The sequence below is a fragment of the Chelonia mydas genome, chromosome 1, assembly GCF_015237465.2.
Source record: "Chelonia mydas isolate rCheMyd1 chromosome 1, rCheMyd1.pri.v2, whole genome shotgun sequence".
In the NCBI taxonomy this organism is placed as follows: Eukaryota; Metazoa; Chordata; order Testudines; family Cheloniidae; genus Chelonia; species Chelonia mydas.
The window spans coordinates 155,041,454-155,053,981 of NC_057849.1; the positions used below are offsets into that span (position 1 = coordinate 155,041,454).

Sequence of the window (12,528 nt, forward strand, 5' to 3'; positions counted from 1 at the left end):
GATTGATTTTTTTCCACAGAGATAAACCAAGCAACTCAAAATAAAAGGCTGTGATTCACCTCCCCAAGCACATAATATGTGAAGTAGAACAGGAGACGTGTTTATTCTCTAGCTTACAAAATTAATGGTGATGGAAATGTATTCCAGCCCCCCAGATCACTCTGTATTAGCGTCAAATCTCCTGATTCAAAAATCTTTAGCAATGCTCTTCATTATGCAATTAAATCAACATTTCCTTACCAAAGACTTGTTTTATATTCCAAGAAATAAAAAGTTAGAGAGACTGAGTCAATGGAACAATCTTTCACAGAAAACATCTGATATTGTCCGAGAGTGATGTCTGTAAGATATACTTGAAAACTTACCACTGATCGCTTGTAAATAAAACGATGAAGCGAACTCCAGGGGGAAGTTGAGCCATTTACTTCACTGCCAGGATCTGGGTTTTAGGTGACAAAATGCTATATTTGGAAAAGGATTGTCCTGGATTCAAGATTTTTATCAAAGATGCTCTGAATGTCATGTACTTGCACTTTTCAGAATGGTTCTGAAGAGATGTCACACTAAGCAGATCTCCTTTTAGGTCTCCTCTTTGATATTTTCTGTCACTTTGAATGGTCAGCTCTTCACTCAACTGTTTTGTTTTTTTAAAAAAAAAAAAAAACAACACCAAAACAATGTTGAAAAGTTAGCATTTTAATTATAGTTTTAATCAGTGGTTCCCTCTTTCAGTAATGTAAATATACTACTGCAACTTTATAGACATCAAAAATTTGGAGAAATAGCTTAAACCACTTAAAAATTACAAATTTGTAAAGGCTGCCTTTCTTACTTGTTGGTACCAAGCCTAAATACATTTTTCTTTAAGACGACAGTACAGATAAAAGACTTAATTGAGGACGTGATCTAAAGGCCACGGAAGTCAATGGATAGAACCCATTGATTTCACTGGATTTTGCTTCTGGTCCCAAGAGACTGCAAGTGGGCAATTCCCTACCAGGAAAAGATGCATTCTAAAACACCAAAAGCACTCAAATTTCTGATGCCATAAGGAACTTACCAATCCCTGGCCCAACACAGTTGCTGTAGACCCTCTTCTCTAATAGGAAAAGGCGCACATTTCAGGTATTGCATGGTGTACTAGTTATGCTGCTACTTGGCATGTTTGGCCGAGGCTGATAAGTAATAAGACTGAGACTGACCTCCCTAGACAAGCAAAAGAACGTAAGCTAAAAAAAAATCTTATTTTAAAGTACTCACTATTGCTAATAACTAGGACTTGTCTTAGGATAGGATTGTTAGATGTCACATGGCAGCCAGAGGCATTGATTTGTGAGCTTTATTCCTTTAATCTTTATTCTCCTGTATTAGCACAAATAAGAACTGTGCTTTTGCTCTTCCAACAGCAGACAGTATTTAACACAGTAACGGTTGTATCAAAGCTGACCTTTCTAAATCTAACCTAACTCTACCTATATTTTAGATGTTTTGTTTTTATGCTTTTGGGATGGAGAAATCTCATCACCTCTGGAATAATTACACCTCTCACCATGAATTCACCATTAGCTTGCCATATGTTTTTCTTGTTGCTGTGCACTTGCTCCCTTAGCTTCTCATGCTGACCCTGGTTTAACTTTTCCTTTCTTCATGAGTGAAATTCACACGTGCTATGGACAGCCTGCTCAAGGCCCCCTCCCGCCACATAATTTACACCCTATACAGAGGGTTCTGCTGCTGAAACAGTCACACAGGAATGCCCACACCCCTCCTATATATATTTCCATACTAGTCCCACATAAGTTGGTACGAAGGCCACAACGGGGCTCCAGCAGAAATTTGTGCCTCATACAACTGGTGCAGAAGGCTGAAATAATAGCTGCATGGAAAGTGCAGCACAGCACCCTGACACTGGTTTGTGGGGAATGATTTCACCTTCTTATCCACCACCCACTGAAAGCCCCAAAACTCTGTTTTTATGAGCAGAGCTCAGCCTAAGTTCTCAGTGAAAAACATTTCAATTGTTTATCATCCCATCCATCCAGCCACCCGACAGTTCACCAGATGTCTGAAGTGGTTTAAAAAAACAAAAAAGAAAGAAAATGAGAATCTGTGACTCTTGTGACAAGAGTGACAAAGATGTAGCCATAGCAACAACAGTTATATTCATTCTATGGCAGCATGAAGTATTAATATTAAGTTAATTTGTGGAAGGGACAGTAGTACATTACAAAGCCAATGGCAACTATAATAAGTAACTTACTGATGAATCATTTTCTTTTTTTATTAAAGTGTAAACATACAAATCAGGAAAAAAACCCCACCTTTTAACTTGTTTCCGAGTCTTTTGTTTTCAGTAACACTAAGGACCTAATTTTCTAACCTAAAAGAAGCAACTGAATGGCAGGAAAGGGGCACCTCAAGCATGGTAGACGAATGCAGGGCTGACCCTAGACCGAACGGCACCCCAGGCAAGGAATGTCTTGGGTGCCCCCTGCTCCATTTGTTAAACTTCTGAATACCTTATTTTTTTATTGCATTTGTAGCCTATTTCATGACTTTGATGCATGATTTGCATGAATGATTTAACCCGGTCATATAAGACAATAAATTTGCATGCTAGGATCTGTAAATCTGCAAGCCCGGTGCCTTCCCAAGCCCAGCACCCCAGGCAGTCGCCTGGATCACCTGCCCCTAAATCCGGCCTTGGATAAATTAATATTTTATCATCTCCTCATTCTATTACAGCATTGTGGAAGGCATGCTATAATTAACTTCAAAATGGTACTTGCATTCTAAGGGCTAGATTGTGCCTTTAGGCAAAGCACTGAGCTAGGGTTGTGCACACACTGCATCATCTCCAGAGGCACTGTGCATTACAGTCACCTGAGGCATAATTCCCACCCTGCTTCCTCCTTGCTCCGTGAAAGTATAGTAATTTGCTGCTGGCAGCAAATTGCAATAACCCTCAAAGCTGGCCTAAGCTGTGCTGCCCAGTGCATTGGGGGATTGGAGAGAAGGCTCTGCCCACTCCCACCTACTCTGGGAGGAATAGAGTAAGCAGGTATGCAGCACCCACTTACCTCTGCATGCTTGGGCCCAAGGTCCCAATAGACCATGCAGAGATGTAAGTATTTTTCACTCCCTGAAGCAAACACAAAGTCCATAACCTAGCCCTAAACTGCTATTTTCATTAGTTTATAAACTCTTTTAATAAACAAATGAGGCATATTGGCACCCAGGATGCTTTGTTTTAACTCATAAGGGATTTCAAAACAAAAACACAAAACAAACAAAAAACCTAAAAAACAAAACCTTCAGGAATAGCAACATAGCTTGTATTGGTCTGTGATGACCACTAAAGCTGAAATGTTGCATTGGTGACAACTTCCCAGTCTCCCAAAGTGTCAACATGATGAATCAACAACACTGGTATTTAAATATGAATAGTCATTATTGGCTGCATAATGATTGCTCCTAGAGCATTTTGACAACAGAGGAAAGAGAGAATCTAAGTTTCTCTTTTTTAACAGGTGGTGGAACTTCCTGGTCTTTATGAAAACTTTCCAGGATGTAGGTTTCACATTCAACACCACCTAGAGCAGAGTTTATCTCTGAGTTTCATCATCGCTTTAGTGTTGCTTGTCCGAGACACTGTGCCTTAAATTATATAAACACACGCACACCCCATTACTATCTTCCCTTTTCAAGACAAATACAGGTTTCTTGCAAAACAATCTGTTGTATAAATGGTGCCTATAAACAAAAAGAAAAGGAGGACTTGTGGCACCTTAGAGACTAACCAATTTATTTGAGCATAAGCTTTCATGAGCTACAGCTCACTTCATTAGAGCTGTAGCTCACGAAAGCTTACGCTCAAATAAATTGGTTAGCCTATAAGGTGCCACAAGTCCTCCTTTTCTTTTTGCGAATACAGACTAACACGGCTGTTACTCTGAAACCTGTCATGGTGCCTATAAGTTTACCTCATACTGTGGTTATCAGTAATGTCTCTGAGGAAACTTCCTGTCTGGGACCTGCAGCTAGTAGATTCTTACCACTCTTTCAACCCACATGAGGAAAAAAACAACAACAACCAACAGAATTTATTTCTGAACACACCACTAGCTTCCATCACATTTCAAGCACTTCCAGACGTCCAGACATTCAACTGACTGTCAGCTTGGGAAAAGGAAGCAGGAACGATGATTCACCCTCAACCCCATCCCTAGGGGAAATGAGGATGTCAGCTGATGGAAGACGTTCGGTTTCACCCCTACAGCTGAGTCCCCTTACCACAAAACGTACCCCTGCGAACAGTCTAGTCTCACTGAAGCCAGGGCAACTACTCATGCAAGAAGAAAAGGAGTACTTGTGGCACCTTAGAGACTAACCAGTTTATTAGTCTCTAAGGTGCCACAAGTACTCCTTTTCTTTTTACGAATACAGACTAACACGGCTGTTACTCTGAAACCACTCATGCAAGAGCGTGCCGGACTGGGATCACCTTGTGTACAGCCTCTTCCACGCAAACTGTGCATCTTCAAAAGGCTTTACGGAGCGAAGCAGCGGTAGAGTTAATAAGTAAGACGGGGAGGGGGAGATGCAGGTGCCGGCAAAAGAGGGCAACCAGAAATAAAGACCCCTCTCTGTTTGGAAAATTAGCACAAAGCTGTAACTCTGCCCGTGCCACTCACACCCTCCCTGTCACGCATAGGTGGAGATCTTTATTCCCAGGCGGCGGCAGCAGGTGCATCTCCCTAAACAGCAGCACTTCCCCCCCCTCCCAGCTAACACCCCCCCCCCCCCCCCCAGAGCCCGAGACTCCCCCCCCCCCCCCCCACGGTTCCCAGCTTAGGCACAGACCGACCCTAGTACAAGAGTTTACCAGAAAATCGCGCCTGGAGATCAGTGCACTGCCTCAGCGCAGCCCTGGCTGCGGTTTCCTTGCTGCTTGGATACTTCCTGCTTCAGCCGAGCTGCAGGCGTGGCTCGCGCTGGTTTCATTCATGCTCAGCCGGCCCCAGCTTTCCGTGCGCTGGAGGAGAACCTGTTCGCCGGGCGCGCCTCCCCGCAGCTCGGCCCTCTGGTGGGGAAGCAGCTCCACGTGCACCGCGGGAAGAAGCAAGCGGCGCCGTGTGCTCAGTGCCCAGAGGGGAAGCCACAGGACGCGGGAGACACAGCTACCCTGCCCCGCGTATCGCTCAGCAGCGCTTCGGACTCAACCCACGTGTGCAGCGTGCTGGGGACCCTGAGGCATTTCGTTCCAAAACGTCCACTACAGCTGTGTTTCCGTTGTTACAAATAATTGCTGTCAGGTCACCAGTTTGGGCACCAATTTTAGGTTGTGTAAGCACCGTCCTACCCGAAATGCTCTCTCGATGAAAACCCACAAGTTCCATGGAACAGACAAAACGTCCCCCCCGCCTTGTTCGAGACACAATTGCAGCACCCTTGTGCTACGTGCAGTGGAATCTGAAAGCGAAACTGGCCAGAAACACGAGTGAAAGCGATTGGTGTGTTTTTATTGGACAAGCCAGGAGAGGCAACCAAATATAAAATGATGGAAAGTCGGGTTCTGCGCCAGAAATGAGTCCCACCTGAGTGGAGACTGCCTGGATCTTAGTTATATTTCTAAACTTTTGTTTTAATCAAGAAAAGGTACTATTTGTAAGGGTTGGTTTTTTGTTTGTTTGTTTGTTTTTTTTGTAAATAAACATGAGTTTTAACCTGACACTTTTAATTTGTGCATTCAGGCTTTTTTTGTTATGCTTTTGTATCTGTTTGAGATTTTGAAAATACAAGATACATTTCCAGAACAGTGCCTACTTATCAAATGTCATCAGTTTGAGACGTGGTACAGTCATTGGCCCCAATCCTTCAAAAACCCATGGAGGTGCTTAACTTTATGCAATCTGAGGAGTCACATTGAATTCGATAGGGCTACTCTCCTAGTACTGCCAGTCTCAAATGTTCAAAAATTATGAGGCAGATTCATGAAAATGGCTTAAAAATAATGAATTGGGGTTTGTTTTATTTGCCATCTGGTTTGTGCATTTGCATCACATTTTTAAACTTTACTCAATAAGCAGGAAGGCTAGAAATTTACTTTTTTGAAAAAAATGAAAGCTGAACTGCTTATGTATATACTTGATTCCTGTCGCTAGGGCTTAAATAAAAATACTAAATATTGCTAGACTTATGATAAAATTGTGGGAGTGGGTAACACTGCTCACCATACCCAAAGAACATAAGCACAAATATAGGTGGGAGGGATACTTCAGTGGTTTGAGCATTGGCCTGCTAAAGCCAGGGTTGTGAGCTCAATCCTTGAGGGGGCCATTTAGGGATGGGGCAAAAATTGGGGATTGGTTCTGCTTTGAGCAGGGGGTTGGACTAGATGACCTCCTGAGGTCCCTTCCAACCCTGATATTCTATGAACATGGATGAGACTTTTCAGGATCAGATTCTTTGTCAAGAAACTAGGTCCTACATTTACAGGAAGATGGACTTAATCTTATTCCCCTTTCTCTAATTTGTACGAACCCTTATTTCAGTTGTGTTTTTAAGAATCTGTTTAGTTTATTCAGTACTCAGTAATGTAAACAGTTATCAAGTAGCAGCTTTAATTATCTTCTACAGCACAGACAGCTTCTATTTTGTATAATGTAATATCCTTGGCTCCAGCAGTCTGCTTACAAAACGTCTCACAGCTCTCACTGGAAAGTTATGCTTCATTTCATTTTCTCCCCTGTACTGCCTGTCCCAGCTTTCACAGTTAAACAAACGTATTCACTCCTAACATGATTTTATTTATGCCTAATCCTGCAAACATACATACTCTACTTTACTACCATGGGTAGGCCCATTCATTTCAATGGCAGTATTTAAACTAGTAAAGTTAAACGTGGTGTTTGCAGAATCAGGTCCTTGGCATTACATTGAAGCTTATTAAAATTACACTAGATAGTTGTGATCTTGGGTAGCCATTGTGCAGCTTGCTTTTTCTGACATTTGACAATAGTGGCCATTGTCATTATATACACAGCTTCAAAAAGAGATTTTTTAATTCAGTTTCCAAATACAGCCCTTTCTGTGGTATCTAAAGAAATAGCTCCACTACAAAAGCTATTGGAGAGAGTTGTTTTCTATGACTAGGCCCACAATATTCCAGTACAGGCCCAAACAAATACTGTACTTCACTTTCCCACTTTAGAAATAGCACTTGTGTTCCTCCTCCAAGCAGAATAGTTGGCATTCACAACTATTCAAGGTGGGGAAAAAACTGGTCCCTGCCTTGGAAGCTGAAGCATTGTCCTTGATTATGACCAATCTTATCCCCAAAGTAGAGCATTTCTGGTTCACAGATAATCCAGCAACTTGGGACCAATTTCAGAAAAACAAACACGCCTGCTCTGTATGTTAAATGTTTAGTTTTGGCACAACTAGTAGAGAGAAACGTCATACAGTATGGGATAAATTGTGACTTTATCACAAACCCTGGCAGTACATAGTTGCCCAGTCACCATGTGGCCCCTTGTTCCTTTATTACTCCAGAGTAGAAATGATCTGCCTCAGCCTGATGCCTGACACGGACTACATCCCCCTCTACACCAGCTCAACAATGCTGGCTGGCTCATGGAGGTGGAGCCAAAGCTTTATCCACTCCCCATCTGTGCAACAAGTAGGGAAGCTGGGCCTCAAGGAAGTTGCTCTGTCCCAACATTCTCTCATCACTATTACAAAAGTGATTTATCCTCCCTTGGTATCCTGCTGTTAATTGAATTATCTTGTTAGCACTGACCCCCCACTTAGTAAGGCAACTCCCATGCTTTCATGTGCTGTGTATTTATACCTGCTGGTGTATTTTCCACTCTATGCATCTGATGAAGTGGGTTCTATCCCACAAATGCTTATGCCCAAATACATTTCTTAGTCTCTCAGGTGCCACAAGGACTCCTCGTTGTTTTTGTTCCTACACTGCTATTCACTGTATGAGTAATTCTTACAGGGGAAAGCAGTTTATGCCCTCTTCTTCCACTGTGCAGGAGCATTGGGTAAATTGCCCAATATGAGGAAACTTGATATGTGGCTGGAGAGGAAACATCAGCTATATTCTACTAATAACTACAGCACAGACAATGCAGGGAAGCATGACTTTACTGAGCTATCGATGGAAGCCATCAGTCTGGGCTGATTCTTTATCAATATGCTGATTTTTTTTTTAATTTCTATTTTATGGACCATTTAATAGACAGAAAAATAGAAAGAGGGTGCCCTCCTAGGAAACACAATTTGCATGAATAATGCCATTGCCCTTTTCTGCCAGCACCAGAAGGCACTTGGGCAATGTTTACTCTGACCGACGTGAAAAGTGAAGATTTGCACTCTTTGCAGCAGAAAGGTCAGATACCCAAAAGTAGCATTTGTTTATATGCAAAACTACTCAACATAAATTATATTCTTACCATTACATGCACAGCCTCTTGTCTTTTTAAAGTCTGTTTTGAACTGGTTATGTTATCCGATGCCTACTCTCCTAAAGTACATAAGCTTGATTTGGTAACATCCAGTCCCTGATTTCAAACATCTCCTTAAAATAAATAAACCAACAAATAAATAAAAACAATTCTCCTCTTAAAGCTGAAAATGCTGCTCTTATTAAGATCAAATAAAAATTTCTTCCAGCTCGTTCTTCTCTAACACCAGAAACCGCCGCTGCGTTTAGCACAGCTGCCAGCAAGTAAGCAAGAACACATACAAAGAGTGACAAGAGTCTGTGCCCACCAGTTACACAGGAGAACAGTGGCAGGGAGAATCAGAAGGTCAGCCTCCAGCCTGAGATGCAGATAGTGATATGGCCAGGAGTAAAGGATTAAAAAAAAAAAACATCGAGAGGAGAATACATAATCCAGAGCACCATGCAAAATAATTGTTGGGTTTTAATGACTTTTTCTTTATAGAAGGTACGTATGAGGATGGCAGTACATTGCTGGATTGATTATACAAACCATTTCCTTCCTTGCTACGTCAGTACCAGCTTTCACATTGAAAAAAAAAAAAAAGGTGCGTGCTTATCTGCAAAAACAAACAGTTATTATGCTCTGTGTATTGACATATCCTTGACTACATCCCTGCTGACATCACAGCCTGAAAAAGTACTCCAATTTCCTGGGTCAGAATGTCAGTTTCATTTATACAGAACTAAGGTGTACTCTTAACTCCTTAAAGCTCTGACTCAGCAAAGTATTTAAGTTCATGACTTGACGGCAATGGGAGCCAGGCATATTCTTTAAGTGCTTTGCTGAATAGGATGCTTTGTTGAATTGGAGCCTTAATACAGATATTGCAGCCTGTAGCCACATATAGCATTTAGATGTACACAGCTGGTATGTGTATCCCACCCAATATGTTGTATTGCGTGATCTCATTTTCATCTTATGATTAGTCTTTTATGTACATGCAGTTTCAGAAGTTTAAAGAAGCTAATGCCTTCTCTAGCTAACAATGGGTTACTATTTCCAAAGAAGTAGCAGAATTCCAGGCACTGGTACAACTATTGGTCTTCATTTGTTTTCATTAATTTTAACAGCCTTTGTCTCCCCAGCAGAGGACATGGGATATCATATGAACAATTTACACCAAAATTGGGGCCAGTTCAGATATAACCAGTCATCAAACCTTGGCACAGAAAAACAATCCAAAAAGAAGAGCTGGTAACAAAAGGGAGGGGGAAAATAGCTATAGGTGCAGTGATCTGGATTTATATTCACTTAAGAGAGCCAACAAACAGCTCTGGTCCACATCCGTAGGAAGGGAGTTCAACAGAGTTCCTGAACCAAGACATTTCTGTTTCAGCCTGATTGAGATGGCACCTCTGAACTAAGGATGTGGTCCAAAGCCCACTGAAGTCAATGGGAGTCTTTCCATTGACTTCCATGGGCATTGAATCAAACTCACACAGCAAAGACAAGATGGTCAATTTCAGTTACTTTGGAGAAGCACAGGGAGTGAGGCAGACCTATTGCCCTGCTTTGGACAAACTTCTGATGGGGTCACTACTTTTAACTGGTTTTACAGGGAAAGGCTTTGGGCACACTTATAACTGGTGTGACGGCACTACCAGAACATTTTCAACAAATATTTTTGTTATGACCAGAGAAAATATTTCTCCGTTCCTCAATAAATAAAGATTTCATCTGTGGCTGTTTTATCCAAAGAACTAAAATCCCCTCGTTGAAGTAATGTCTTTCTAATCAAACATTAAAGGACACTAACTTTTTGATAAAAGTTACAAGTTAGAAATGGTTTTGTAAAATAAAAAAAATGTATGGCAAACTCTTGTGCATTTTTAACTACAGTTGTGCCAGGACTGGAATGCCAGATTTAAAACCACCTAGATCTTGGGGAAGTCTGAATCTAGATTCATTTGGATCAGAGCACAGGGGAAACAGAAGCCTACTCTGCATTACCAATCTTGGAGAAAGGCATCTGTTGCGAGTGCATGTTGTGCTCTCATAACTGAGCAAATAGCACATATATTAAGGGAATACTTTTAAGAGGGCAGGAAGCAATTACTCTCATTAGATAAGGACTGATAAGGTAAGAATCCAATTAAACAGCAGCAGAGAAAATTACGTTAAATATTAAGAAAACCTATAACTACTGGAACGATTAGGCAACAGAACACACTATTGTGGACGGCTGTGGAAGTGCCTTCATGAGTGCTAGATCTGGCCCCTATAATAATGACTCATAGCATGATCTATGAGTCACACACAAATCTCTTGTTCCATTCAGACAAATGAGGTCAGATTCCTCTGTGCCATTATCCCACTCCTACTGGGCCCTTGTGGAGGTTTTCCATGGAGCCCCTCCCAGTAAAGGAACCATCTTGAATGTTGTTTCTTGGGGGATTAGGTGTCAGAGAAAGACCTGGGCAAAGAAAGCTCCATTTTATCCATTCTACTAGGAACCAGTAGCTCCTATAGTGAGTATAGGGGGCACTTGTCTCCTGCAGATCCCGGATTTGAGATGGGAGGTGGAATCACAAATATTCCATAGTGGGGCAAAACTCACCTCTCTGTGAAACAACTTGAGCAGAATTCCATAAAGGAATCCGTGAGGAATTCTTCTCCCCTTTAGTCCTCGCCTGCATTTTCTAACATGGGTACGATTGAACTAGCCCAATTTAATCAATGCTGCCATGTAGCCGGAGGTCCCTCCCAACCAAAATAATCCTTGATTTGGAAAATCAATGACTGTAGGGCAAGATGTACCAGTAAGTTACCTTGACAGGGCCACAAGTTCTAGATGCTTAATCAATCCTTTCTTAAAGCATCTGGAAAATAAACTACCGGTAATTCTCATCTGACCCCTGCCCACAGAAAGAGTACCAACAACACATTAAGAACTCTGAATTTTTTTAAAAAAAGGCTTGTTTTTCTTTTAACTTTACTATAAATGCAGCGTGCAAGTCAACATATTGCCAGTCTTATGTCCCATCTGATCCCCTCCCACAGAAGTCTGGATGGGAACAATGCACAGATTGAGAGAAAATGAGAGAAGGAAAGGAATAGCAAACTGCATATGTAATCCCATAATCTGTATCAACAGACTTTTGGCACCAAACATGTATAGAGAGGGTTAGAAGAAAGACACTCAAATCTCAATATTTGAGGAAGTTATAAAGTTGCAGAAGGGCTGCTACATGTCGTTGTAAGAGGATAAAGTCATGGTATGGGAGTGCAATCAGGTATTGCATTAACATAACTTCAAAGAGAAGAATGTTCTTTTGATGATCTTAGCTTGAGAAGCCTAAATCTGTTCCCCATAAAAAGTCATGGCGTTTTTCTTGGCTCATCAGAAGTAGTGTCTTTATCTCCACACTTCTCAAACTGACTAGAGATCTCTGAGCTGAAGGAGAAGATTATGGGGACCATTACTGATAGACGAAGAGATGAAAATAGACAAGTAAATAACTCCTATATTTCCACTCTCCATGATTGTAGCCTAGGATTGAGCTAGGATCAATGTTCCCTCTAATTTTTGACAGTCTGTGTACGCAAAAAATTTCTTCTGTGCAAATTTTTGACAGCCGTGTGTGCAAAAAAAATTTTCTATGCAAATTGTTGTGCAAATTTTTGTGCACGTGGTGTTTCTCTGTGTGCACGGGGTTTAGGATCTGTGTGCATGCGCACACATGCACAGCTTAGAGGGAACAGTGCCTACGATTGGAGGCTAGTCATAAATAGGGCCCGACCAAATTCGCGGCCATGAAAAACACGTCATGGACAGTGAAATCTGGTCTCCCCACCGTGAAATCTGGACTTGTGTGCTTTTACTCTATACTATACAGATTTCATGGGAGAGACCAGTGTTTCTCAAATTGGGGGTCCTGACCCAAAAGGGAGTTACAGGGGGTCACAAGGTTATTGTAGGGGGAGGTCATGGTGTTGCCACCCTTACTTCTACGCTGCCTTCAGAGCTGAGCGGCTGGAGAGCGGCGGCTGTTGGCTGGGCACTCAGCTC

At 41.8% G+C, this 12,528-nt stretch overlaps 1 protein-coding gene across 3 annotated transcripts in view; it reads right to left on the bottom strand.

Moving 5' to 3' along the window:
• The window catches only part of SLC37A1 (solute carrier family 37 member 1), a 55,789-nt gene extending 50,273 nt beyond the window's left edge, over nt 1–5,516 (bottom strand). For 2 of the 3 annotated variants that reach the window (XM_043538169.1, XM_043538170.1), the window contains exons 1-2: nt 4,886–5,516; nt 366–634 (exon numbers count right to left, since the gene is read on the bottom strand). In XM_043538169.1, coding sequence (XP_043394104.1) covers nt 366–421 — 56 coding nt within the window. In that variant the 5' untranslated portion in view covers nt 422–634; nt 4,886–5,516. The remainder of the gene's footprint in view (nt 1–365; nt 635–4,885) is intronic. The other variant, XM_027826877.3, reaches the window with a different exon arrangement.
• Between the last annotated feature and the right edge of the window lie 7,012 nt (nt 5,517–12,528).